The sequence below is a fragment of the Aquarana catesbeiana genome, linkage group LG03 (genome assembly GCF_042186555.1).
Source record: "Aquarana catesbeiana isolate 2022-GZ linkage group LG03, ASM4218655v1, whole genome shotgun sequence".
NCBI lineage: Eukaryota > Metazoa > Chordata > Amphibia > Anura > Ranidae > Aquarana > Aquarana catesbeiana.
In genome coordinates, this window is record NC_133326.1 from 22115819 (window position 1) to 22143063 (window position 27245).

Genomic DNA, 27245 nt, shown 5'->3' on the forward strand with positions numbered 1-27245 from the left:
TTTTTTGTTCCGATCACTTTTATTCCTATTATAAGGAATGTAAACATCCCCTGTAATAGGAATAGGGCATGACAGGTCCTCTTTATGGAGAGATGTGGGGTCTATAAGTCCTCATATCTCTCCTCTAGGCTGGAAGGACTGAGATAAAAAAAGCAAAAAAAAAACGGAAAAAAAACCAAACCACGATCTCAGGCTTTCCAGCCGGGGCCAGACGTGACATCATAATGTTGAGACCGGCTTCCGAGAGTCATAGAGATGACCGGGGACTATCTGGTCCTATGCTCTATGGTAAACTTCCGCTGCCTAAAATTTAAGACAATTGCTGTACATGCCTGAATGTGATTTCTCCTGCATGTGACTTTGTAATGCTGTTCTGTTTTTCAATAAAACATCTCTGTTAAAAAACAAAACAAAAAAAACTTCCCCTGCCGGCGGATACCTTCTTCAGCTCGCCGATCACATAGACGAGCTGGTAGAAGCACCGGAGGGTGGCGGGAGGGGGGATGTCTCCTCCTATAAAAACAATCAAGCGGCTGACCAGCCGCTTTGATTGTTTTTACGGTGCAAGGCATTTCTGGCAGTAAAAAAAATAATATATCCAAATGATGCCTGCAGCTGCACCCATCATCCAGATATCTCCACTGAAAGCCCAGGACGTCATATGACGCTCAGCGGTATGGAAGTGGTTAATCACTAAAACCTCAACAGAGCTTTAATATGTGAAAGTTATGTATTTGTAATCTTTTTGAATATGCGGCTTACATTAAAAGTGTTACTAAAGGCCAATTTTTTTTTTATATAAATTACAATTAAAATAACAAACACGTTATACTCACCTGCTCTGTGTAATCGTATTGCACAGAGCGGCCCAGATCCTCCTTTTTTAGGTCCATCGCTGGCGATCTTGGCTTCTTCTCTTCTTCATGCGTCCCCATAGCAAACCATTTGCCATGGGGGCACACGGTGTCTGCTGGCTCCCAAGCTGTGCGTCTATGGAGCCACGCTCCATAGACACACACAGCGGGGCTCAGCCCCGCCCTGCCCCCTTCTGCCTCACTGCATTTGACTGACAGCAGCAGGAGCTGATGGCGAGTCCTCCAGGCTGCACTGCAGTGTGAATGGGACACACAGGAAACGATTGTTTACATTGCGTCCTTATGGTGACATGCGTTTACAATGCAATAGGGTTGACTTACTAAAACTGGAGAGTGCAAAACCTGGTGCAGCCGTGCATGGTAGCCAATCAGTTGTTCAATTAAAGTGGTTTTGAAGGCAGAAGTTTTTTTTTTTGAAATCTTACTGCATTCTATGCATTAAGATAAAAAACCTTCTGTGTGCAGCAGCCCCCCTATTATTTACCTGAGCCCCATCTCTATCCAGTGATGTTGCACGAGACCCGAGGCTGTCAGGGACTCTTCCTTCTGAATGGCTGAGACATTTGGCCATTGGCTCCCGCTGCTGTCAAAGTCAGCGAGCCAATGAGAAGAGGAAAGGGGCAGGGCCGCGGCTCCATGTTTGAATGGACACACAGAGAATCGGCTTGGATGCCCCCGTAGCAAGCAGCTTGCTGTGGGGGCACTCGGCAGAAGGGAGGGGCCAGGAGCGCCGGCGAGGGACCCGAGATGAGGAGGATCTGGGCTGCTCTGTGCAAAAACATTACACAGAGCCGGTAACATGTTTGTTATTTTATGAACAAAAAATAAAACAATATCACTTTAAAGTGATTGTAAAGTCTAGTTTTTTTTTCCCTATAAAAATAACAAACATGTTATACTTACCTTCTCCGTGAAGTGGATTTGCACAGAGAAACCCAGATCCTCCTCTTCTCGGGTCCCATCTTCTGTTTTCTTGGCTCCTCCCTCCCGTTCAGTGCCCCCACAGCAAGCATGGGGGCACCCGAGTCGAGTCACAGCCGCCTGTGTCCATTCAGACACAGAACCCCGCCCCCTCTCTACCCTGATTGGCTCGCTGACTTTGACAGCAGTGGCAGCCAATGGAGCCGCTGCTGTGTCTCAGCCAATCAGGAGAGAATCTTGGACGGCTGAGACACTTGTTGACATCGCTGGACAGAGGGGGACCTCAGATAAACGTTAGGGGGGCTGCTGCACACAGAAGGCTTTTTATCTTCATGCATAGAATGCATGAAGATATAAAACCTTCTCCCATTACAACTCCTTTAGGCTTTGACAAAAAAAAAAAAACTAAAAGCTGATTGGTTTCTTTGCAGAGCTGCACCAAATTTTACACTCTCCAGTTTTACTAAATCTCCCCCAATGTGTGAATTAGCCCAAAATAACCAAGCTGAAGGTAGAAGCCGACTAATCGCCATGCACAGCTGCTGCAGATTCTGTCTTCTCCAGTTTTAGCAAATTCCCCCCAATGTATACAATACGAAGTGGATATGGTATGGGGCTTTGTATATACTCCCAAAAGTAATGACAACCTAAATTTAAAAAAAAATTACATTTTTGTTTATATCAAAGACATAAAAATCATCACCACCATGTGTCATAAAATACATTACATGTCTTGAGCATATGGTCAGCCAATAATATCTAGAAAACCTCTCTGGGACATTAATTGGAAATGTCACAGATGTAGAGTAGTAAGGTCGAGGCGTTTTGTGAAAATACCGCTTCCTCAGGACCTCTTGGCATTCCTTGTATTCACATTTAGCACAATGTAAAGTTAAAGCTACACCTATAGAAGATGAGCAGCACCTATCTTTTGTTTTTATATGGGTGTCATACAAGAGATATACATCTCTGAGGTAACATTTATTCGTTCTATAGTTAGGGTGTCACTCTTTTATTCCACTGAGCTCATGTTTTTTTTTTTTTTTATCATGACTGTATCAAATATAGCTTGCTTATGTTATTGATTTGCTTATTAATTTGTATATTTTGCCTTGCCATTGTGCTAAATGTGAATACAAGGAAGGCCAAGAGGTCCTGAGGAAGCGGTATTTCCGCGAACCGCGTCAACTTTACTACTCTACATCTGTGATATTTCCAATTAGATGTCTCAGAGAGGTTTTCTAGATATTATTGGCCGACCATATGCACAAGATGTGTAATGGATTTTATGACACATGGTGACGTCGATGATTTTTAATGTCTTTGATATAAATAAAAACTGATTTTTATTTTTTTTTAAATTGAAGTTGTCATTACTTTTCGGAGTATATACACAAAGTACCATACCATATCCACTTTGTGTTGTATTTATTTAGGGATGATACCCCTCAAGTAGTATAAAACACAAAAGGGGCCAGCATTCTCTTTCTTTTTGTCACTCCAATGCACAGCAGTCATGTCTAAAAATTTATCAAACCGATGAGGCTTCCGGGAGGTGTAACCATAAGGTCTGAGGGTCTCTCGTTACACCAAGGACAACTAATTTTAAACGATATAGTGGTGCCATCTCCTTGTGCACACCGTAAAAGGAAATAAACTGTACACTTTATAAGTGCAGCTGCCCCAGAGCTTAGTAAATGAGGTAAAGCTTCACTTTACAAAAAAATGCCCAATCACATGCAAGGAAAACAAAAGACAGCATTTTTGCTTGCACGTGATTGGATGATGGAAGTCAGCAGCCCTCCCCCTCATTTACTAAGCTCTGGAGCATGGGTGCTAAACCTGTGGCCCTCCAGCTGTTGCAGAATTACAAGTCCCATGAGGCATTGCAAGCCGCTGACAATTACAAGCTTGACTCCCCAAGGCAGAGGCATGATGGGACTTGTAGTTCCGCAACAGCTGGAGGGCCACAGGTTGAGCAACCATGCATCTGGAGCAACTGCACTTGTAGATAGGGGCTGATTAAGGTGGTAATTAAGCTCACGCTGTATGAAATTAGCCTCAGAACCTGTGTAATTCATATGTGTTTGGGTTTAAAGGGATGGAGGTGGCAACCCTACTTGCAGAGTGCACAGTCTATTTACCTTTAGTAAATTAACCCCTTTTAGTCCGATAGGTTTATAGAGATCATAGGTTTACTTTAAAGCATGTCACCTACTTTGTAGCACCTCATTTGTTTTCTGAAAGTACAGTTGGACGGTGAAAGAAAACATGCAAGGCCCAGGATAGAGGACAAAAAAAAAATGCTGGAACAAACAAAAAGGTGAGTACACAGGTAGTGCTCTGCTGCCCTCTAGTGAAAATATGTGAGTACAGCATAGAAGCAAGCAACTTACAATTCAACGAGGTTTGGAAGCTTCTGGGCAAGATTTTCTGGCTGCAAAATACAAAGACAATAGTTTATTTGCACATTTCTGCATGTGTTTATATGGATGAATTGACATCATGGAAGGTATGATTATACCGTGGGTAAAATAATTATTTGATCCCTTGCAGATTTTGCCCACTAACAAAGAATTGAAGGGTTTATAAAATTTATCATAGGTGTATTTTTAATGATTGAGACAGAATATCAACCAAAAATCCAGAAAAAAAAATCACGATACAAATGTTATAAATTAAGTTGCAGTTCAGTGAGTAAAATAACTATTTGATCCCCAAGCAAAACATGACTTAGTACTTGGTGGAGAAACCCTTGTTGGGAAGCACAGAGGTCAGATGTTTCTTGTAGTTGGTGACCAGGTTTTCACACATCTCAGGAGGGATTTTGGTCCACTCTTTACAGATCTTCTCTAAATCCTTAAGGTTTCTTGGATGTCACTAGGCAACTTGAAGTTTCAGCTCCCTCCATAGATTTTCTATAGGATTAAGGTCTGGAGACTCCATGACCTTAATGTGCTTCTTCTTGAGCCACTTCTTTGTTGCCTTGAAGGTATGTTTTGGGTCATTGTCATGCTGGAAGACCCATCCATGACCCATCTTCAGTGTTCTGGCTGAGGGAAGAAGGTTCTTAGCCAAGATTTTACAATACATGGTCCCTCAATGTGGCAAAGTCGGCCTGTACCTTTAGCAGAGAAACAGCCCCAAAACATAATGTTTTCACCTCCATGCTTGACTGTAGGGATGGTGTTCTCAGGGTCATAGTTAGCATTTTTCTTCCTCCAAACACGGCGAGTCGAGTTATTGCCAAAAAGCTAAATTTTGGTCTCATCTGACCACATCACTTTCTCCCAATCGTTCTCTGAATCATTTAGAGGTTCATTGGAAAACTTCAGACTGGCCATCCCAAACATCCTACATTTAAGGATTATGGAGGCCACTGTGCTCTTAGGAACCTTAAGTGCAGTAGAATTTTTTTTTGTAACCTTGGCCAGATCTGTGCCTTGCCACAATTCTGTCTCTGAGCTCTTCAGGGAGTTCCTTTGACCTCATGATTCTCATTTGCTCTGACATGCACTGTGAGCTGTAAGGTCTTATATAGACAGGTGTGTGGCTTTCCTAATCAAGTCCAATCAGTATAATCAAAACACAGCTGGACTCAAATGAAGGTGTAGAACCATCTCAAGGATGATCAGAATAAATGGACAGCACCTGAGTTAAATATATGAGTGTCACAGGAAAGGGTCTGAATACTTAGGACCATGTGATATTTCATTTTTTCTTTTTTAATAAATCTGCAAAAATGTCAACAATTCTGTGTTTTTCTGTCAATATGGGGTGCTGTGTGTACATTAATGAGGAAAAAAAATGAACTTAAATGATTTTAGCAAATTGCTGCAATATAACAAAGAGTGAAAAATTTAAGGGGGTCTGAATACTTTCCGTCCCTGCTGTATATATGTGTGTGTGCGCGTGTGTGTGATGTTTGGGGGTTTTAGGTAACTTGTTAGCAAAAAATACTGATTTTATCTTGGAAAAAAAAAAAACAGAAATCAGCCTGGTCTTGAAGTGGTAAAATACATTTATGATAACAATTATAGACCCTTCATTTCTTTGTAAGTGGGCAAACTTACAAAACCTGCATGGGATCAAATCATTTCCCCACTGTATACCTCTACAATGAAATAAAAAAAAAAAAAACTTCACAGAAAACTTGTAATTTGTCATTTATATTGTCATCATATATTCTTATTCCTGGGCTCTTCAAGGCCTGGGTTACATGATGTGACAGCCCTATGAACTCAAAGGGGTACATTTATAAAGCAGATGTACTGTAGGTGAATCTTCCTCTAATGGGCTTTAAAGCTGAACTCCGGGCACAAAATATTTCATTTCAATCTTTTCCTCAATAGCCACAAAGGATAGAAATCCACTTTTGTATGCCCCAAATTAAATTTGCAAACCCGGATATTACCTTGTGAAAGTAGCAGCAACATCATCATTACTGTGCTGTACACAGGCAAGCATTTCACTGAACATTTAGGCAGGAACTTTTGTTCCAGAAAAACCTTGCCTGTGTAAACAGTAAAATTCTTGCGGCCGGTTGCATGTAGCCTAAACTTTATAGCATGAAAGTGCGTTGTTATCCTTAGTATATCAGCTCTTCAGGCTCAGTACCCGAGGTGGAGCCGCATTGAGAACTTATTTTTTTACCCATTTTTCTCTAGCATCTCTCTCCTCCTGCAGCTGCTGAGTACATCTTTTCCATGATCTACCCCCAGGGGTCCCCAAACCTTCTAAACAAAGGGCCAGTTTACTGTTCTTCAGACTTTAGGGGGGCTGGACTGTGGCCAGTGGGAGTAGAAAAGCCTGACGTCAGTGGAAAAAAACAAACAATGCCCCATCTTGGGTGTTAGTGGGAGGAATTGAGACCAATGGTTGGTGTCATTACTAGGAACTGTGCCTCATCGTTGGTGTCATTGGGCCCTGTTATTGATGTACTTGGAAGGAATTGCGCCCACTCATTGGCTTCATGGGGAGGAATTTTGCCCCCCTCATTGGTGTCATTGGGCCCAATTGCTAGTATCATTGGGAAGAACTGTGGCCCATTATTGGTTTAGCTGGAATTGTGCCCCATCATTAGTATCATTGGGAGGAATTGTGACCCATCATTGGTGTCATTGGAAAAAATTGTACCCCAGCATTGGCGTCACTGAGAGGGATTGTGCCCCAGCATTGGTGTCACTGAAATTGTGCCTCATCGTTAGTGTCATTGGGTTCTGTTGTTGATGTAATTGGAAGGAATTGTGCCCCATCATTGGAAAGAATTGTGCCTCATCATTGGTGTCACTGGAATTGTGCCCTATCATTAGTGTCCTTGGGAAGTATTATGCCCCATCATTGGGTCCAACTGTTGGTGTAAATGGGAAGAATTGTGCCCCATCATTGGGGTCATTGGGAGGAATTGTGTCCCAGCATTGGTGTCATTGGGCCCAATTGTTAGTGTCATTGGGAGGAACTATGCCCCATCATTGATGTCACTGGGAGGAATTGTACCTCAGCATTGGAAAGAACTGTTCCCCATCGTTGGTGTCATTGGGAGGAATTGTACCCCATCATTGGTGCCAGTGAGGGGGGGGGGGGGGGGGGGGGTTATGCCCCATTGTTGGGATCAGTGGATGAAATAGTGCCCCAAGGGCTGGATAAAAGTAACCGAAGGACTGCATCTGGCCCCCGGGCCACAGTTTGGAGACCACTGGTCTACCCCAATAGAGAGTGGGGTAATGAAGGAGCTATCAAAAATGTAAAGTTAGAGCCAATTACAGCCTATAAAGCTCTATTGCAGGTAACACTCTGTACTCTTCTACCCCTCTTGGCATTTGAATGGATTTTGGCACAAGTGCTCAGCAGTATTGATGAGCTAAGGTTCGCAGGAAGCTGTCACATGATAGGCCTTCGACCCAATCAGCCGAACCCAGGGAATTTCCTGTCCACGTAACAAAGGCCATATTTGGAGAACGCCCCTGCTACGTGCGGCCGCAGGGCAGGCAATTTCCAGACTGCAGCTGATTGGGCCAGCAGCCTGCTATCATGTAACAGCTTACCATGAACCTTAGCTCAGCACTAGTTCTCTGCCAAAATCCAGTGGCAAAGCCGAGGGTAAAGAAGGGTACGGGGTGCTACCTGCAATAGAGCTCATTAGTCTGTACTTGTACTTTACATTTTTGGTTACCCCTTCATTACTCTCTTCTCCACTGGAGCAGATCATGGGGAGATGCTCTACTGAATAGAGGTGTGGTGGGGGTGGGGGGTGTGGGGGGGGGGGTGTGGGGGTAGGGGGCATATCCAAGCCAAACTATAGTCATTATCTGACGTTTTGCTGCTGTCTGTCTTGTTAGATATCCAAGGCTAAAATCCCGGTACCGTTTTTTAGAGCGATCGGCTTTCCAGGGATAACAACCGGTGGCTAAAAGCCGCTCGATTGTTATCCCGGAGGAGCGGTAGGGGGCATCTGCCCCTCCCGCCTCTCTGACCGGGCCTCACGTCCCACTGGGAGACCCAATCCGCGATCCGGCACTTCCGGCGTCTAGTCACAGACTGGAACGAAGCCATAAACAGCTTCGTTCCAGTCTCCTGAATGTAAGCACTGAAACGACGTCCCTTCCGGTTTACTCGGCTGCCAACGGCGCCGGATTTAAAAAAAAATATACAGTATTCAGGATCGCTGCCTGCAGCTGTGGGCATCATCCCGGTATAACCCCCGAAAGCCGAGGCCGCACATCTGCGTACGCTTGGCGCGAAGGGGTTATTGTCTAATTTTACAATAACTCAATCCAAGTATTTAGGATTTGGGCTACACCCATAGTCTTAGTGGTTTACCTACACATCCGGCACATGATTGTTTATGCATTGTAATGCTGTTCTTTTTTTTGTACCATTGTCTTTTTCTGACGCCTTGGAACCTGTCTTTTGAATAAATAAAAGATTTGAAGAAAAAACCCCTGCGCAGTTTAAGTTCAAACTGCTTCTCCTCCAGTCTCATTGTGTGGCCCCGTGTCCTCTTACACTCCGAGACTGAATAGTTTCTCTCCTATGTTGGGATTCCCATTGAGGTATTTGTAGATCGATAACACGTCCCCTCCCAAGCGTCGCTTCTCCAGCGAGAATAAAATTTAGTGTTTGCAGTCGTTTCTCCCATTTGAGGTCCTCCAGTCCCCTTATTAGTTTCATTGCCCTTCTTTGGGCTCTCTCCAGCACATCCCTTCTGAGAACTGGTGACCAGAACTGGACAGAGTACTCCAGATGTGGCCTGACCAGAGTTTTACACATTTCACATATTTATTTGTAAAAAAAAAAAAATTTAAAACCATTTATCGTTTTCCTTCCACTTCACAATTATGTGCTACTTTGTGTTGGTCTATCACATAAAATCCCAATAAAATACATTTACGTTTTTGGTTGTAACATGACAAAATGTGAAAAATTTCAAGGGGTATGAATACCCCAAAGCACTGTAGGATTATAGCTAGGGTTATGGATAATAGCTAAGGTTTGGGATTATAGCTAGGGTTATGGATAAGGTTGGGATTATAGCTAGGGTTGGGATTATAGCTAGGGTTATGGATAGGGTTGGGATTATAGCTAGGGTTAGGATTATAGCTAGGGTCATGGATAGGGTTGGGATTATATCTAGGGTTATGGATAGGGTTTGGATTATAGGTAGGGTTATAGCTAGGGTTGGGATTATAGCTAGGGTTATGGATAGGGTTGGGATTATATCTAGGGTTATGGATAGGGTTGGGATTATATCTAGGGTTATGGATAGGGTTGGGATTATATCTAGGGTTATGGATAGGGTTGGGATTATATCTAGGGTTAGGATTATATCTAGGGTTATGGATAGGGTTGGGATTATATCTAGGGTTATGGATAGGGTTGGGATTATATCTAGGGTTATGGATAGGGTTTGGGATTATATCTAGGGTTATGGATAGGGTTTGGGATTATATCTAGGGTTATGGATAGGGTTGGGATTATATCTAGGGTTATGGATAGGGTTGGGATTATATCTAGGGTTATGGATAGGGTTGGGATTATATCTAGGGTTATGGATAGGGTTGGGATTATATCTAGGGTTATGGATAGGGTTGGGATTATATCTAGGGTTATGGATAGGGTTGGGATTATATCTAGGGTTAGGATTATATCTAGGGTTATGGATAGGGTTGGGATTATATCTAGGGTTATGGATAGGGTTGGGATTATATCTAGGGTTAGGATTATATCTAGGGTTATGGATAGGGTTGGGATTATATCTAGGGTTATGGATAGGGTTTGGGATTATATCTAGTGTTATGGATAGGGTTGGGATTATATCTAGGGTTATGGATAGGGTTTGGGATTATTTCTAGGGTTATGGATAGGGTTGGGGGTATAGCTAGGGTTATGGATAGGGTTGGGATTATAGCTAGGGTTATGGATAGGGTTGGGATTATATCTAGGGTTAGGATTATATCTAGGGTTATGGATAGGGTTGGGATTATATCTAGGGTTATGGATAGGGTTTGGGATTATTTCTAGGGTTATGGATAGGGTTGGGGGTATAGCTAGGGTTATGGATAGGGTTGGGATTATAGCTAGGGTTATGGATAGGGTTGGGATTATAGCTAGGGTTATGGATAGGGTTGGGATTATAGATAGGGTTAGAGCTCATTTCTCTTGCAGAAAGGACACTAGGAACGATGGATGGACAATTTGCTCTTGAGGGGTTTCTTTGCAGAAGGGACGGGCTGGGACAGGGGTCAAAAAGCAGACTGTGAGATCGAGCTTTACAAAGTTGCACACAAGTCACATGATATCATGCAGGTGTGATTTTCGTGCAACTTTTGAGGGTTTATATTGAAGTCTATGGCTCTCAAGCCGTATGAAAGTCAGACCAAAGTACTGCCGGAACTACTTTTAAGTCGCACACATGTGAACGATACTCATAGGGAAACATAGGGTGCCACTTGTCATGCGACTTTGGGGTCCAAAGTCGCATGGCAAGTCATACAAGTGTGAATGGGGCCTTACAGTAACTATCATCTTTTCAGTGATATGAAATTCTGGCACTGCATAGATTGACTTGCCTCAGCTGTAACTGTAAAGGACTGTACCATTCACCCTTCCTTGCCACTCTCCTTCTCTATTCACAAACTTCATGGTAAAATTTTCCGAATAATTAAGAATGCAATATGTTCTGTGATTGGAGAAGGGGGATCCCATCATTCATCTGCCCCTTTTCCATTCACAGAATATTGCATTTTGTGAAAACAATAGGAGTTTTGTGAGACCCTTCACTGTTACAGTGTAAGGAATTTAGCCCGTTAACCCATGCAGTGCTGGAGATTCACTGCTGTGAGGAGGATCTGGCATTACCAAAGGGAGGATTTTTACCGTAACCAGCAGGACATAACTACCATTTAATGAAATGTATTCTATGTCCCTGATGCCGTATACTCCAAAAAAACATTTTTTTAATAATATTTGTCTTTTATGTCTGCATGAAGTTCACCTTAATCTCCTCGTGCCTGCGTTATAGCCAAAAGACGGCTACAGCGTGGGCATAAATTGCTGGGAGGGCATCCATGTACATCCTCCTGTGCATGAGCTGCCTGCGCACCTCCTGCGAAAAGCAGGCAGCGCGATCTGTGATCGCGAGTCCACGATACTCGGCTGATCCTGGCCCCTTACCACGTGATCAGCTGTCAGCCAATGACAGCTGATCATGTGATGTAAACAGAAGCCGGTAATCTGCTTTTTTTTCTCTCGCGCTGATAGCGTGAGGAGAAAAAAAAAAAAGCAGATTACTGGCTTGTGTAAGAGGGACATCGGTCCCGCACACCGAGAGCCACTGCTGCCTCATCAGTGCCCATAAGTACTGCTAAGCAGTGCCACCGATCAGTGCCCACCAGTGGTGCCAATCAGTGCCACCTATTGCCCTGTACAAATGATCGGACAATCCGACAACAAAAACCATCGGATTTTTTTTGACGGATGTTGGCTCAAACTTGTCTTGCATACACACGGTCACACAAAGTTGGTCAGAAATTCAGAACGTCAAGAACACAGTGACGTACTACATGTATGACGAGCCGAGAAAAATGAAGTTCAATAGCAAGTGCGGCTCTTCTGCTTGATTCCGAGCATGTGTGGAACTTTGTGCGTCGGAATTGTTTACACACGATCGGAATTTACGCGAACGGATTTTGTTGTCGGAAAAATTTTAGATTCAGCTCTCAAACTTTGTGTGTCGGAAATTCAGATGGAAAAAGTCCGATGGAGTCCACACATGGTCGGAATTTCCGACAACAAGCTCCGATCGCACATTTTCCGTCGGAAAGTCCGATCGCGTGTACAGGGCATATCAGTGCAACCTACCAGTGCCGCCTATCAGTGCTCTTCGGTGTCACCTATCAGTGCAGCCTCATCAGTGCCCACCAGTGGCGTCTCATCAGTGCCCACCAATGCCACCTTACCAGTGCCCATCAGTGCAGCCTCATCAGCGCACATCAATGAAGGAGAAAAATTACCTGTTTGCAAAATTTTATAACAAACTACTTTTTTTAATTTTTGGTCTTTTTTTATTTATTTGTTTAGCAAAAAATAAATACCCCAGTAATGATTAAATACCACCAAAAGAAAGCTCTATTTGTGTGAAAAAAATTATAAAAATGTCATATGGGTACAGGGTAGCATGACCGCACAATCGTCATTCAAAGTGTGACAGCACTGAAAGCTGAAAATTGATCTGTGCAGGGAGAGGGTTAAAGTGCCCAGTAAGTAAATGGTTAAATATGCACACATTTTCAAAGCAATACAACATGGCCTTTATTTGAACATAGGAATGTCATCCCCACAGGAAAAGCTTTTTTAACCATTCACTAAGCTCTTGCTTAACCACTTTTCTACTGGCAGCGCTGCCACACTTTGAATGACAATTGCACGGTCATGCAGAACTGTTCTCATCAAATTTTTGTAATTTTTTTTCACACAAAAAGAGCTTTCTTTTGGTGGGATTTAATCACCACTGTTTTTTTTTAGCAAAAAAAAAAAAAAAAACCCAAAAAGGGAAAAAAAGAAGAAGTTTTTCTTAGTTTGTTAAACATTTTTGCAAATAAGTAATTTTTCTCCTTCACTGATTGGCAGCACTGATATGCGGCACTGATGAGGAAGCACTGATGGGGCTGCATTGATAATCAGGACAGGGATGATCAGTGCCCTGATTATCAGTGTAGATGTACATCCTCTGTCACACTTGCCGGTTACCGGCTCTCCTCTCCTCATGCTGTGACAGCATAATGGGCAAGCGTGTTTACATTTTAACCCCTTGCCGACCAGCTCGCGCCGATATACGTCAGCGAAGTGGCATGGGTGCGCAAGACGACGTCCCCATACGTCACTCCGTCATCGGCGGCTAGTGGCCGCGCGCAGTGGGAGCGTGCCTGCCTGTCCCGCGGACTCAATGTCCGCCAGTGGCCCGCGATCGTGGCACGGAGAGGCACAACGTGGAGATACCTATGTGAAAGAGGCATTTCCCTGTTCCGCCTATCAACAGGACAGGGATCTACTGCTCCCAGAGATGTTCTATCCCCCCTACAGTTAGAACGTGCTGAGGGAACACATTTGACCCCTTGATCGCCCCCCTAGTGTTTAACCGCTTCCCTGCCAGTGACATGTACACAGTACAGGGACGTGTGTGTGTAAACACACAAATCCCTGTTCTGTTCGGAGAGACAGATCATGAGTTCCTAATAGCTAGGAACCACGATCTGTCATTTCCTCTAGGTCAGTCCCCTCCCCCTACAGTTAGAAACACACACAGAGAACACAGTTAACCGCTTGATCGCCCCCTAGTGTTAACCCCTTCTCCAAAACAGTGTGAAAAGTGTCCGATCTGTCCGCCGCAATGTCGCAGTCATGATAAAAATTGCAGATCGCCGCCATAACTAATTAAAAAAAAATTAATAATAAAAATGCCATAAATCTATCCCCTATTTTGTAGACGTGATAACTTATGCGCAAACCAATCAATATATGCATATTGCGATTTTTTTTTTTTTTTTTTTACCAAAAATATGTAGAAGAATACATATGGGCCTAAACTGATGAAGAAATTTGTTTTTTTATATATATTTTTTGGGGATATTTATTATAGCAAAAAGTAAAAAATATAACTTTTTTTCCAAAATTGTCGCTCTTTTTCTGTTTATAGCGCAAAAAATAAAAAACGCAGAGGTGATCAAATACCAGAAGAAGAAAGCTCTAAGCTCAAAAGAAAGCTCTATTTGTGGAAAAAAAGGGGGCATCAATGTTGTTTGGGTACAACGTCGCATAGTTACATAGTTAGTCTGGTTGAAAATCTAGTTCAACCATAAAAATAAATAAATAAATGATAATATCAAACAATCCTATATATCCAATCCTATACCCACAGTTGATCCAGAGGAAGGTGAAAAAAAAAAAACAGCAAAGCATGATCCAATTTGCTCCAGCAGGGGAAAAAATTCCTTCCTGACCCCCCGAGAGGCAATCGGATTTTCCCTGGATCAACTTTACCTATAGATGTCAGTACCCAGTTATATTATGTACAATTAGGAAAGAATTCAGGTCTTTCTTAAAGCAATTTACTGAGTTGGCCAGAACCACCTCTAGAGGGAGTCTATGCCACATTTTCACAGCTCTTACTGTGAAGAAACCTTTCCGTATTTGGAGATGAAATCTCTTTTCCTCTAGGCGTAAAGAGTGCCCCCTTGTCCTCTGTGTTGACCGTAAAGTGAGACAATTGTTAAAACGACGCAGTGCCGTATCGCAAAAAAAGGGCCTGGTCAGGAAGGGGGTAAATTCTTCTGGGGCTGAAGTGGTTAAACAGCTGTGATTGGACACAGCTGATCACGTGGTATTGGCCCTTTACCCCAATTGGTGATCAGCTTTGGCCGCAGGTGGTATGCGGGGGGGGGGGGGGGAGGCGTGGTTCTGAGAGGACATCTATAGACACCCTCCCAGAACTGGACGCCATCATTCGGCTATAGCGCGGTTGGCAAGTGGTTTAGCTCAGTTTCCGCTGTTCTCCTTGCTTCAGGGGCACAGTCACTTTGGTGCGGCATAAAATGAATGGAATAGCAACCATTTTTCTGGTCTTACCCAAATCACATTTTCCAAGTTTTGATACTGAATCTGATCAGATATTAGTGTTCATCATGAAAAGACCAAGTAGACCACCCGACAAACACAAGGACTCAAGAACTAAATAAATGCAAAAGTCTCGTCACTCCTGGAATTTCCTCCATAAGTATTTGGCTGGTGAAACCCCCCATCACTTTGGTAACCTCCTCACAAATTTAGCCAAAAATGGCTTTCTGAAGACAGGAGATTCACAAAACGATGTAACTGTGCAGCTCAACAACTCGAAAAACGACAACAGAAGCAAAAAAAAAAAAAAAAAAAAAAAAAAAAAAGTCTACCTTTTCCATGTAATACCTACCAGTGTAGTTAATGAGTTTCTCTTCATGTAAAGCCTCTCAAGGTACTGAAGCCCTTCATCCTTCAGCAGCTCCAGAGGAAAATGGTTTAGGTTTCGATAATTTAAGAAGAGATTTTTGTGCCTTTCCAACTTGGCCACAATGATGGTCTGGCAGAGTTCAGAAGCCATCTTTGGCTGGGGCCCATCCACCTTGACGCACAGGTTGTCAACATCTCAAGTCATCTCTAAAATCAGAAGACAAAAAACAAGAAACAAGACAGTGTGATGGTAAGTCGACTATTCAGGTAATATTTGAACTACAGCAACTGGGTCTGGACACAGCACACCTTTCTATTTTAAATCTCTATCATGTTATTGATTCACATCTTGTATTACGGAGTGAGATTGGATCATCTTGAACTGTTGTGGACTATCATTTTTCATTTCTCACCATTTCTTTTTTTCCTATCAATAAATGGCAACATTTTTTTTTTTCTTATTTTTTGCGCTATTATTACATCACATGGTATGTTGCAGTTGTTTTTGAAGTTTGAACATAACAGTTTTTATTTCTATGACACTAATCTGCTTTATGTATCTTTTGATATCAGTCTAGAGTCCAACTTTAATGCCAACTCATGTTTTTATCCATGTGGTTTTATTGCCAGAAACGTATCTGCACTTATCTCTCTGCCGGCAATTGCAGCGAAGGATTGACTCAGCAACCTGACCAGTCACCCTTCCAACGTATTTCTCCCTCAGGCCCTCACATGCTCGACTGTGGTTCATTTTTTGACACAGACAAAACATTTCTAGCATTCAGAAGCTGCTACAAGCATGGAGAATAACTTACGGTAAAAGTAAAGGGGAGTTCCAGCCTGTATAGAAAAAATTGATACAATTGCAGAAATGACTAGAAAAAAAAAAAAAAAAAAAAAAGAAGGATACCCAAAAACGCATTTTAGCCTGGAACTCTGCTTTAAAGAGGTCGATTTACTAAAACTGGAGAGTAGGGTTGTCCCGATACCACTTTTTTAGGACCGAGTACAAGTACCGATACTTTTTTTCAAGTACTCGCCGATACCGATTACCGATACTTTTTTTTGAATGTCACGCGACAGTGTTTTTTTTATTTTTTTTTTTTTAACAGTGCTTTCTTTTTTTTCGGGGGGGGGGGGGGGGTGAATGGTGTATGTGTGTTTTTTTATTTTATGGTTTACAATTTTTATATTTTACAATATTTTTTTTTATTCTTTATTGCAATATGTGTTTTTTTTTTTTTTTGTTTTTTTTTTTAATCAGCCCTGTTGGGGGGCTTTGGTGAGATATCCGGGGTCTTAACAGACCTCTGATATCTCCACCTTGAGACAGAGAAAGGGACCGGAGGATAGAGATTCCCCAGTCCCTTTCTCTGCAGCCTCAGCTGCACTGAAAATGAATGGAGAGAAGACAGCGGCTCCTCTCCATTCATAAACTGACCACATCGTAATCACAGGAGATTACAATGTTTCAGTTATGTGAATAGACAGTCAGCTGACTCTGTCCATTCACAAAGGAAGGAGGAGGGGGACGGCGGAACGGAGGGGGACAGCGGAGGGGGACAGAGAAGGAGAGGGGAATGGCGGAACGGAGGGGGACAGCGGAGAGGCACAGCAGAACGGTGGGGACAGAGAAGGAGAGGGGGATAGCAGAATGGAGGGGACAGCGGAGGGGGACAGAGAAGGAGAGGGGGATAGCAGAACGGAGGGGACAGTGGAGGGGGACAGAGAAGGAGAGGGGAATAGCAGAACGGAGGGGACAGTGGAGGGGGACAGAGAAGGAGAGGGGGATAGCAGAACGGAGGGGACAGCGGAGGGGGACAGAGAAGGAGAGGGGGATAGCAGAACGGAGGGGACAGCGGAGGGGGACAGAGAAGGAGAGGGGGATAGCAGAACGGAGGGGACAGTGGAGGGGGACAGAGAAGGAGAGGGGTATAGCAAAACGGAGAGGACAGTGGAGGGGGACAGAGAAGGAGAGGGGGATAGCAGAACGGAGGGGACAGTGGAGAGGGACAGAGAAGGAGAGGGGGATAGCAGAACGGAGAGGACAGTGGAGAGGGACAGAGAAGGAGAGGGGGATAGCAGAACGGAGGGGACAGTGGAGGGGGACAGAGAAGGAGAGGGTAACGGCGGAACGGAGGGGGACAGAGGAACGGAGGGGGCATGGAGGAGGATGCAGTGACAGTCAGCGGTGAGCGATCACCGCTGTATGTCACTAAAGCCGCTGAAAGCCGCTGGGGGAGAATCTTGTAACTCCCCCACGCGCCGATCACAGCTGACTTTTAGGTATCGGCGGAAGCATCGGGAGCATTTGCCCGAGTATAAGTACTTGAGCAAATGCTCGGTATCGGGACAACCCTACTGGAGAGTGTAAAATCTGGTGCAGCTCTGCATAGAAACCAATCAGCTTCCAGTTTTTTTTTTTTTGTCAAAGCTTAACCACTTGCCGCTGTCATTATACAGCGGCAGGGTGGCACGTTCCCAGAAATCTCCGTAGCTTGGCCAGCCGGGGAGCCAATCAGCGGGTCCGGCGGACTCGATGTCCGCCAGCCACCCATGATCGTTCCTCGCAGTGACAGAACGGGGATCTCGGTCTGTGTAAACAAGGCAGATCTCTTTTCTGACAGGGGAGATCACACAGATCCTGTCTTTCTGCTAAGCAGAAGATCACACAGTCCCTCCATACAGTTAGAACACACAGTGAGGGAACATATTTAACCCCTTGATCACCCATGATGTTAACCCCTTCTATGCCAGTGTCATTAATACAATAACAGTGCATATTTTTTTAGCACTGATTACTGTAATAATGTCACTGGTTCACAAAAAAAAAAAGTGTAAAAAATGTCAGGTGTCCGATCTGTCTGCCGCAATGTCGCTGTCCCGCTAAAAATTACTAATTACTAGTGTAAAAAAAAAAAAAATAATAATAAAAATGCCATAAATCTTTCCCCCGATTTTGTAGACACGATATATTTTGCGCATACCAATCAATATACAATTATTGCAATGTTTTACCAAAAATATATAGCAGAATACATATTGGCCTAAAAACTGATGAATAAATTTGTTTTTTTTTGGAAACGTTTATATCAGTAAGTAAAACATTTTTTTTTCAAAATTGTCACTCTTTTTTTTTTGTTTACAGCGCAAAAAATAAATACCGCAGAGGTGATCAAATACCACCAAAAGAAATCTCTATTTGTGGGGAAAAAAAGCACAAATTTTCTCTGGGTACAACGTCGCACGACTGCGCAATTGTCAGTTAAAGCGACGCAGTGCTGTATCGCAAAAAAATGGCCTGGTCAGGAAGTGGGTAAATCCTTCAGGGGCTGAAGTGGTTGCAAAGGTTGTTTTTTTTGGTATTAAAATAACAAACATGCCTATACTTACCTACTCTGTGCACTGAGTTTCCACAGAGCAGCCCCCAAAAATCCTTAGGGCTCCATTCACACCTAGGCATTTTTCTGCTCTAAGCCTCAGCTCTAAAAACACCCAACCCGACAAATCCCATTCATTTCAATGGCCCCTGAGCGTTCTGTCACCTAAAGCAAAACACCTGTCGCTCAAATAAGAACAGAAGCTTCTTTTTTTTTGACAGATTACAGGCTTAATTCGGTTACATTGGTGAACTTTTGAACTTCCAAACGCCTGTACAAAAACGCTGCAAAAATGCATGTAAAATAGCAACGCCTAGCGCCTAAGGCCTTACAACCACTTTGAGGCCAGGGTCACACTGGTATGACACGACTGTTGTAAGACTGTCGATCCGACTTGAATGAACAGGATAAGATTTTGCTCCGACTTGTCCTTTGACCAATCAAAACAATCCCAGTGTGACATAAAATGCTTTTTCCTGTTGCTGTAACCACCATGTCGGATGCTTAGGACTAGGATATGACTTTGATCCGACTCCAATGATATTGAATGGGCTAAAAACAGACCAAAGTCGCGCAGGAACGTTTTTCAAAGTCGGAACGAATTGTGTCAGTTAAGGGAACTAGGGGAGCACCGAATGGAAAATTTTGGTGCCGAAACCGAAAATGAAGGATGCACTAGGCCGAAAACCGAAACCAATACCGAAAATAAACAGTTTTTAAAAAATATTTATATTTTTATATACAATTGTATTATATTCGACTTAATATCATCAATTTAAATTAATAGGAATTTATTGTTGGCCATTATTGGCACCTTTGGTGCAAGAAAAGCTCAAGAAAATTCAGTCCGCAGTCTCCATCTCTTGTATCATGTCCTCAGTCTCTAACCATCTGATACAGGAGATGGTCAGATTGCAGATATACTACAGGAGATGGTCAGAGACTGCAGACATGATACAGGAGATCAATGCAGCCTCACCAGTGCCCGACAGATGCAGCCTCACCAGTGCCCAACAGATGCAGCCTGCCAGTGCCCATTAGATGCAGCCTGCCAGTGCCCATTAGATGCAGCCTGCCAGTGCCCATTAGATGCAGCCTGCCTGTGCCCATCAGATGCAGCCTGCCAGTAACTATCAGATGCAGCCTGCCTGTGCCCCTCATGCAGCTTGCCAGTGCCCGTCATATACAGCTTGCCAGTGTCTGGATGCAGCCTGCCTGTGCCCGGATCAGAGCGTCGATCTCCGTGTGTCCTGGAGCTGTGAATTGAATTGCCCAGGCCGCAGTAACAATGTCCCGCCTCCTGTGATCACGTTACGCAGATTCAATGTCCCGCCATTGGATCAGCGTGTCATCTGTAACAGGAGGCAGGACATTGTTACTGCGGCCCATGCAATTCAGCTCCGTGACACACGGAGATCGCCGCTCTGTGGGAGGGAAGAGGGAGGACTGGGGCGAGCCAGGAAGACGCCCCGCAATGGGTGGCACCAGGCCCAGGCCCCGCCCCATTTTCAGCTCCATTAACGGCAATATTTTCCTATCAGCAATGTGCAGAAAACACAATTTTCGGCAGTTTATTTTCGGCCGCCGAAATTTCGGAGCATCCCTATAGGGAACCATTGATTTGTACACGTCATGCCACATGTGCTCCTAAAGTCGCACCAGTGTGAACCAGGCCTAATTGAACAAGCTGACATTAGAAGCCGATTGACCACCATGCACACAGCTGCACCAGATTTTGCACTCTCTAGTTTTAGTAAATCAACCTCAAAGTCTGATAGATGACTGAACTATAATAAATTCCATCCATAAGCAACTTCAATCTGCATTTCACATGCAATGACTACAAATACAGCACCCAATAGAAAACTCAGCTTGTACAAAGTTCATCTGAAGGTACACATGTATAATAAAAAAAAAAAAACACACATGCAATGTATAAGTCCCCGTATAAGAATAAACCCTCAAAATGGGCTGGTCAGATATCATCTACAAAAGTTCTTCTAATATAAAATACAGTTTATGATGACATGAATATTCCTTTACCTGCCCCATAACCTTCTGTCAAGACCAACCAAGTAAAAACGCACGGCCAATGTGATCAATGTGTGCATGTCTGATGTGCTAGAACATTTTATTTTTTTTTCCTTCGATAATGGTTTGTCTCTTCAGAGCAAATAAACAGTCAGTCTCTGGCTTTTGCCCTCTCCCAGACGCTTTGCACTTAGCAGCGCACAGAGTAACAGCCAACAAGTCAGGAGGAGGCGGGGATCAGATGTTGAAATCGGAGCACAGCTGCGGCGACAGGTGCTGGTTACAATATTTTCACTGTGAGTCAGCCTACATCAATGTACAGAACCCAACCGGCTCTGGGGTGTCCTGACAGGAACTGCCATGCGCATTATGCAAGTCTTGTCTGCTTTATGTTATAGAGTTCAATTACAAATGAGGATTATTTCACAAAATTGCTATCTGCTATAGAACTGCCATTTTTAATTTTTTTTTTTGTAGGTACAGCGAGGGAAAAAGTTTTTGATCCCCTGCTGATTTTTAAGTGAGAGACAGAACAACAAAATCCAGAAAAATGCATTTCAAAAAAGTTATAAATTGATTTTCATTTTAATGAGTGAAATAAGTATTTGATATCCTATCAATCAGAAAGATTTCTGGCTCCCAGGTGCCTTCTATACAGGTAACGAGCTGAGATTAGGAGCACTCTCTTAAAAGGGAGTGCTCCTAATCTCAGCTTGTTACCTGTATAAAAGACACCTGTCCACAGAAGCAATCAACCAGATTCCAATCTCTCCACCATGGCCGAGACCAAAGAGTTGTCCAAGGATGTCGGGGACAAGATTGTAGACCTACACAGGGTTGGAATGGGCTACAAGACCATCGCCAAGCAGCTTGGTGAGAGGGTGACAACAGTTGGTGCGATTATTTGCAAATGGAAGAAACACAAAATAACTGTCTATCTCCCTCAGCCTGGGGCTCCATGCAAGTTCTCACCTCGTGGAGTTTCAATGATCATGAGAACGGTGAGGAATCAGCCCAGAACTACATAGGAGAATCTTGTCAATGATCTCAAGGCAGCTGGGACCATAGTCACCAAGAAAAAAATTGGTAACACACTACGCCGTGAAGGACTGAAATCCTGCAGTGCCGGCAAGGTCCCCCTGCTCAAGAGAGAGTACATGTACAGGCTAGAGCTGCACGATTCTGGCCAAAATGAGAATCACGATTTTTTTTTACTTAGCATAAAAAGATCACGATTCTTGTGACGTCATTTTTTCCCTCTCAAGTATCCCCCTATCCTCCTTGCAGGTGCCCCTACTTATCTCAAGTGTCCCCCTTTTCCCGCTCTCTCTCTAGTGATCTCCCTCACCCTGTCAGGTGCCCCCAATCCCAGGGACCCTTCCCCTCCTCTATGTTAAGTGTCCCCCTTGCTCTCTCTCTATCTCTCAGGAGCCCCCCCTCCCTTTCTCTTCCTCTGTCATGTGTCCCCCCTCCCCCTGTCAGGTGTCACCTTACCTGCTGCTGGATTTTGCCGTACTCTGTCCCCACCAAGTGCATTGTGGCCCCGAAGGGACACACTTGGCACAGCAGGCAGAGCACCTCAAGCAGAGAGACCCCATCCGGGCGGTGCAGATCAGGGCTCCAAGGGGGTGCCGGTCAGGGTTCCGGTCTGGGGGGGGGGGGCTGTATGGCCTGCTCCTGCTCTCCACCATGTTTCCCGCTGACATCACACGCTCAGGCGCGCACAGGTGACGTCAGATGTTTTACGCTGGCTCCAACGGCTTCCCCCTCCGCCCTGAAACAGGCGCGCTTTGAATGGTCAGAATCGTTCAAATCCGGAGTTGCAATCGTGGCAGGCGGAGAATCGCAATAACGATTCTCCGCGATTAATTGTGCAGCTCTAGTACAGGCCTGTCTGAAGTTTGCTAATGAACATCTGAATGATTCAGAGGAGAACTGGGTGAAAGTGTTGTGATCAGATGAGACCAAAATCAAGATCTTTGGCATCAACTCAACTCACTGTTTGGTGAAGGAGGAATGCTGCCTATGACTAGAGGTCGACCGATATATCGGCCGATATTTGACATTTTTTTCTTAATCGGCATCGGGCCGATTATGCTGATAAAAAAGGCCGATATAACTCAGCGGACTTGCAAATGACTTCTGAAGTCAATACAAGTTGCCTGTATTCTTCTCTGAAGCGACTTCTCCCCTCTCTGGGCAGCCAAATCTGATAAAAAGAACCTGAAGTGATACAATGTTTACACTACTGAATGAGCTGAACTCCTTGTGTAGAAGCTCTCACTTTAACCATTTAAAGACTAAATCTTTTTTGACATTTGTTGCTTACAAGTAAAAATTCTGTATTTTCTGCTAGAAAATCACTTAGAACCCCCAAACATTATATATATATATATATATATATATATATATATATATATATATATATATATATATATATATATATATATATATATATAATTTTTTTTTTTTTTTTTTAGCGGAGACCCTAGGGAATAAAATAGCGGTTGTTGCAATATTTTATGTCACACGGTATTTGCGCAGCGGTCTTTCAAACGCAATTTAAAAAAAAAAAAAAAATACACTAATGAATTTACAAAAAAAATTAAGCAGTAAAGTTAGCCCATTTTTTTTCGTCCAAAAGTTTTGATTACCTGTTTTTGTGTATTTATTTTTAAGATATAGTTTTTTTTTTAATCTAAATTCTACATACAAGTGAACTGATTGGAGGTTTGTTTTGTTTAATAAATGTTTAAATGTAAAAAATTTTCTGTATCACTTTAGGTTGCTTTCACACTGCAGCGGGCATGCGTTGACGGTAAAACGCTGCTAGTTTTAGCGGCGCTTTACCGTCATTTTAGCAGCGCTATTCGGCTGCTAGCGGGGAGCTTATAACCCAGCTAGCAGCCGAGGAAGGGGTTAAATGCGCCCCTGAAGCGCCGCTGCCGAAACGCTTTGTAGGCGCTTTGGCAGCGGTGCGCATTCATTTCAATGGGCAGGAGTGGTGGTATACACCGCTCCAAAGATGCTGCTTGCAGGACTTTTTTTTTTTAACATCCTGCCAGCGCATCGCCTCAGTGTGACAGCACTCGGGATATCACACTGAGACTGCAGGGAAGACGTTTTACAGGCACTTTACAGGCGCTATTTTTAGCCCAAAAGCACCTGAAAAACGCCCCAGTGTGAAAGGGGTCTAACTGTTAAATTTTATGAGATGAAGGAAAAAAAAAAAAAAAAAAAAAATTGGCCTAATATATCGGCCCAAAAAAATCGGCATCACATATCGGCCATCGGCCACCGAGATTTCTAAATATCAGCATCGGCCAGAGAAAAACCCATATCGGTCGACCTCTACCTATGACCCCAAGAACACCATCCCCACTGTCAAACATGGAGGTGAAAACATACTTTGGGGGTGTTTTTCTGCTAAGGGGACAGGACAACTTCACCACATCAAAGGAACGATGGACGTGGCCATGTACCGTCCAGTCTTGGACAAGAACCTCCTTCCCTCAACCAGGGCATTGAAAATGGGTCGTGGATGGGTATTCCAGCATGACAATGACCCAAAACACACGGCCAAGGCAACAAAGGAGTGGTTTAAGAAGAAGCGCATTAGGGTCCTGGAGTGGCCTAGCCAGTCTCCAGACCTTAATCCCATAGACAATATGTGGAGGGAGCTGAAGGTTCGAGTTACCAACCATCAGCTTCAAAACCTTAATGACTTGGAGAGGATCTGCAAAGAGGAGTGGGACAAAATCCCTCCTGAGATGTGTGCAAACCTTGCTGCCAATTACATGAAAGTAGATTGTAGGACAGTGTACAGAGGTCAGTAGTATGTAGGGCAGTGTACAGAGGTCAGTAGTATGTAGAGCAGTGTACAGAGGTCAGTAGTATGTAGGGCAGTGTACAGAGGTCAGTAGGATGTAGGGCAGTGTACAGAGGTCAGTAGTATGTAGGGCAGTGTACAGAGGTCAGTAGGATGTAGGGCAGTGTACAGAGGTCAGTAGTATGTAGGGCAGTGTACAGAGGTCAGTAGGATGTAGGGCAGTGTACAGAGGTCAGTAGTATGTAGAGCAGTGTACAGAGGTCAGTAGTATGTAGGACAGTGTACAGAGGTCAGTAGTATGTAGGACAGTGTACAGAGGTCAGTAGTATGTAGGACAGTGTACAGAGGTCAGTAGTATGTAGAGCAGTGTACAGAGGTCAGTAGTATGTAGGACAGTGTACAGAGGTCAGTAGTATGTAGAGCAGTGTACAGAGGTCAGTAGTATGTAGGGCAGTGTACAGAGGTCAGTAGGATGTAGGGCAGTGTACAGAGGTCAGTAGTATGTAGAGCAGTGTACAGAGGTCAGTAGTATGTAGGACAGTGTACAGAGGTCAGTAGTATGTAGGACAGTGTACAGAGGTCAGTAGTATGTAGAGCAGTGTACAGAGGTCAGTAGTATGTAGAGCAGTGTACAGAGGTCAGTAGTATGTAGGACAGTGTACAGAGGTCAGTAGTATGTAGAGCAGTGTACAGAGGTCAGTAGTATGTAGAGCAGTGTACAGAGGTCAGTAGGATGTAGGGCAGTGTACAGAGGTCAGTAGGATGTAGGGCAGTGTACAGAGGTCAGTAGTATGTAGGACAGTGTACAGAGGTCAGTAGGATGTAGGGCAGTGTACAGAGGTCAGTAGTATGTAGGGCAGTGTACAGAGGTCAGTAGTATGTAGGACAGTGTACAGAGGTCAGTAGGATGTAGAGCAGTGTACAGAGGTCAGTAGGATGTAGGGCAGTGTACAGAGGTCAGTAGTATGTAGGGCAGTGTACAGAGGTCAGTAGGATGTAGGGCAGTGTACAGAGGTCAGTAGTATGTAGGGCAGTGTACAGAGGTCAGTAGGATGTAGGGCAGTGTACAGAGGTCAGTAGTATATAGGGCAGTGTACAGAGGTCAGTAGGATGTAGAGCAGTGTACAGAGGTCAGTAGGATGTAGGGCAGTGTACAGAGGTCAGTAGTATGTAGGGCAGTGTACAGAGGTCAGTGGTATGTAGGGCAGTGTACAGAGGTCAGTAGTATGTAGGGCAGTGTACAGAGGTCAGTAGGATGTAGGGCAGTGTACAGAGGTCAGTAGTATGTAGGGCAGTGTACAGAGGTCAGTAGTATGTAGGGCAGTGTACAGAGGTCAGTAGTATGTAGGACAGTGTACAGAGGTCAGTAGTAGGTAGGGCAGTGTACAGAGGTCAGTAGGATGTAGGACAGTGTACAGAGGTCAGTAGTATGTAGGGCAGTGTACAGAGGTCAGTAGTATGTAGGGCAGTGTACAGAGGTTAGTAGTATGTAGGACAGTGTACAGAGGTCAGTAGGATGTAGGGCAGTGTACAGAGGTCAGTAGTATGTAGGGCAGTGTACAGAGGTCAGTAGTATGTAGGGCAGTGTACAGAGGTCAGTAGGATGTAGGACAGTGTACAGAGGTCAGTAGTATGTAGGGCAGTGTACAGAGGTCAGTAGTATGTAGGGCAGTGTACAGAGGTCAGTAGTATGTAGGGCAGTGTACAGAGGTCAGTAGTATGTAGGGCAGTGTACAGAGGTCAGTGGTATGTAGGACAGTGTACAGAGGTCAGTAGGATGTAGGGCAGTGTACAGAGGTCAGTAGTATGTAGAGCAGTGTACAGAGGTCAGTAGGATGTAGAGCAGTGTACAGAGGTCAATAGTATGTAGGGCAGTGTACAGAGGTCAGTAGTATGTAGGGCAGTGTACAGAGGTCAGTAGTATGTAGAGCAGTGTACAGAGGTCAGTAGGATGTAGAGCAGTGTACAGAGGTCAATAGTATGTAGGGCAGTGTACAGAGGTCAGTAGTATGTAGGGCAGTGTACAGAGGTCAGTAGTATGTAGGGCAGTGTACAGGAGGTCAGTAGTATGTAGGGCAGTGTACAGAGGTCAGTAGTATGTAGGACAGTGTACAGAAGTCAGTAGTATGTAGGACAGTGTACAGAGGTCAGTAGTATGTAGGGCAGTGTACAGAGGTCAGTAGTATGTAGGACAGTGTACAGAGGTCAGTAGTATGTAGGACAGTGTACAGAGGTCAGTAGTATGTAGGACAGTGTACAGAGGTCAGTAGTATGTAGAGCAGTGTACAGAGGTCAGTAGGATGTAGGGCAGTGTACAGAGGTCAGTAGTATGTAGAGCAGTGTACAGAGGTCAGTAGTATGCAGAGCAGTGTACAGAGGTCAGTAGTATGTAGGGCAGTGTACAGAGGTCAGTAATATGTAGGGCAGAATAGAGGTCAGTAGGAGGTAGGGCGGCGTACAGAGGCATATGAACGGGAGTCACTGTTTACGGCACAGGGCTCTGAAGGAACAGCGTGGGTAATGGTGCATGTTTAGGTCATATACTCACCAGCCACTTTATTAGGTACACCTGTTTAAATCGCTTGGTAACACAAATTGCTAATCAGCCAATCACATGTCAGCAACGCAATGCATTTAGGCATCTAGAGGTGCTGAAGACGACTTTCTGAAGTTCAAACCGAGCATCAGAATGGGTTAGAAAGGGGATTTACGTGACTTTGAATGTGGCAT

The 27245-nt window shown here is 44.0% G+C and overlaps 1 protein-coding gene across 2 annotated transcripts in view; it reads right to left on the reverse strand.

Annotated features, from left to right (window-relative positions):
* Window positions 1-27245, reverse strand: part of LRRC28 (leucine rich repeat containing 28) — an 88429-nt gene that overhangs the window by 32567 nt on the left and 28617 nt on the right. Inside the window, exons 1-3 of one of the 2 annotated variants that reach the window (XM_073618389.1) lie at window positions 20699-20890; window positions 15259-15482; window positions 4193-4233 (exon numbers count right to left, since the gene is read on the reverse strand). In XM_073618389.1, the coding sequence (XP_073474490.1) occupies window positions 4193-4233; window positions 15259-15426 (209 nt within the window). In that variant the 5' untranslated portion in view covers window positions 15427-15482; window positions 20699-20890. Of the gene's footprint in view, window positions 1-4192; window positions 4234-15258; window positions 15483-20698; window positions 20891-27245 lie in introns of those variants that run through there. The other variant, XM_073618387.1, reaches the window with a different exon arrangement.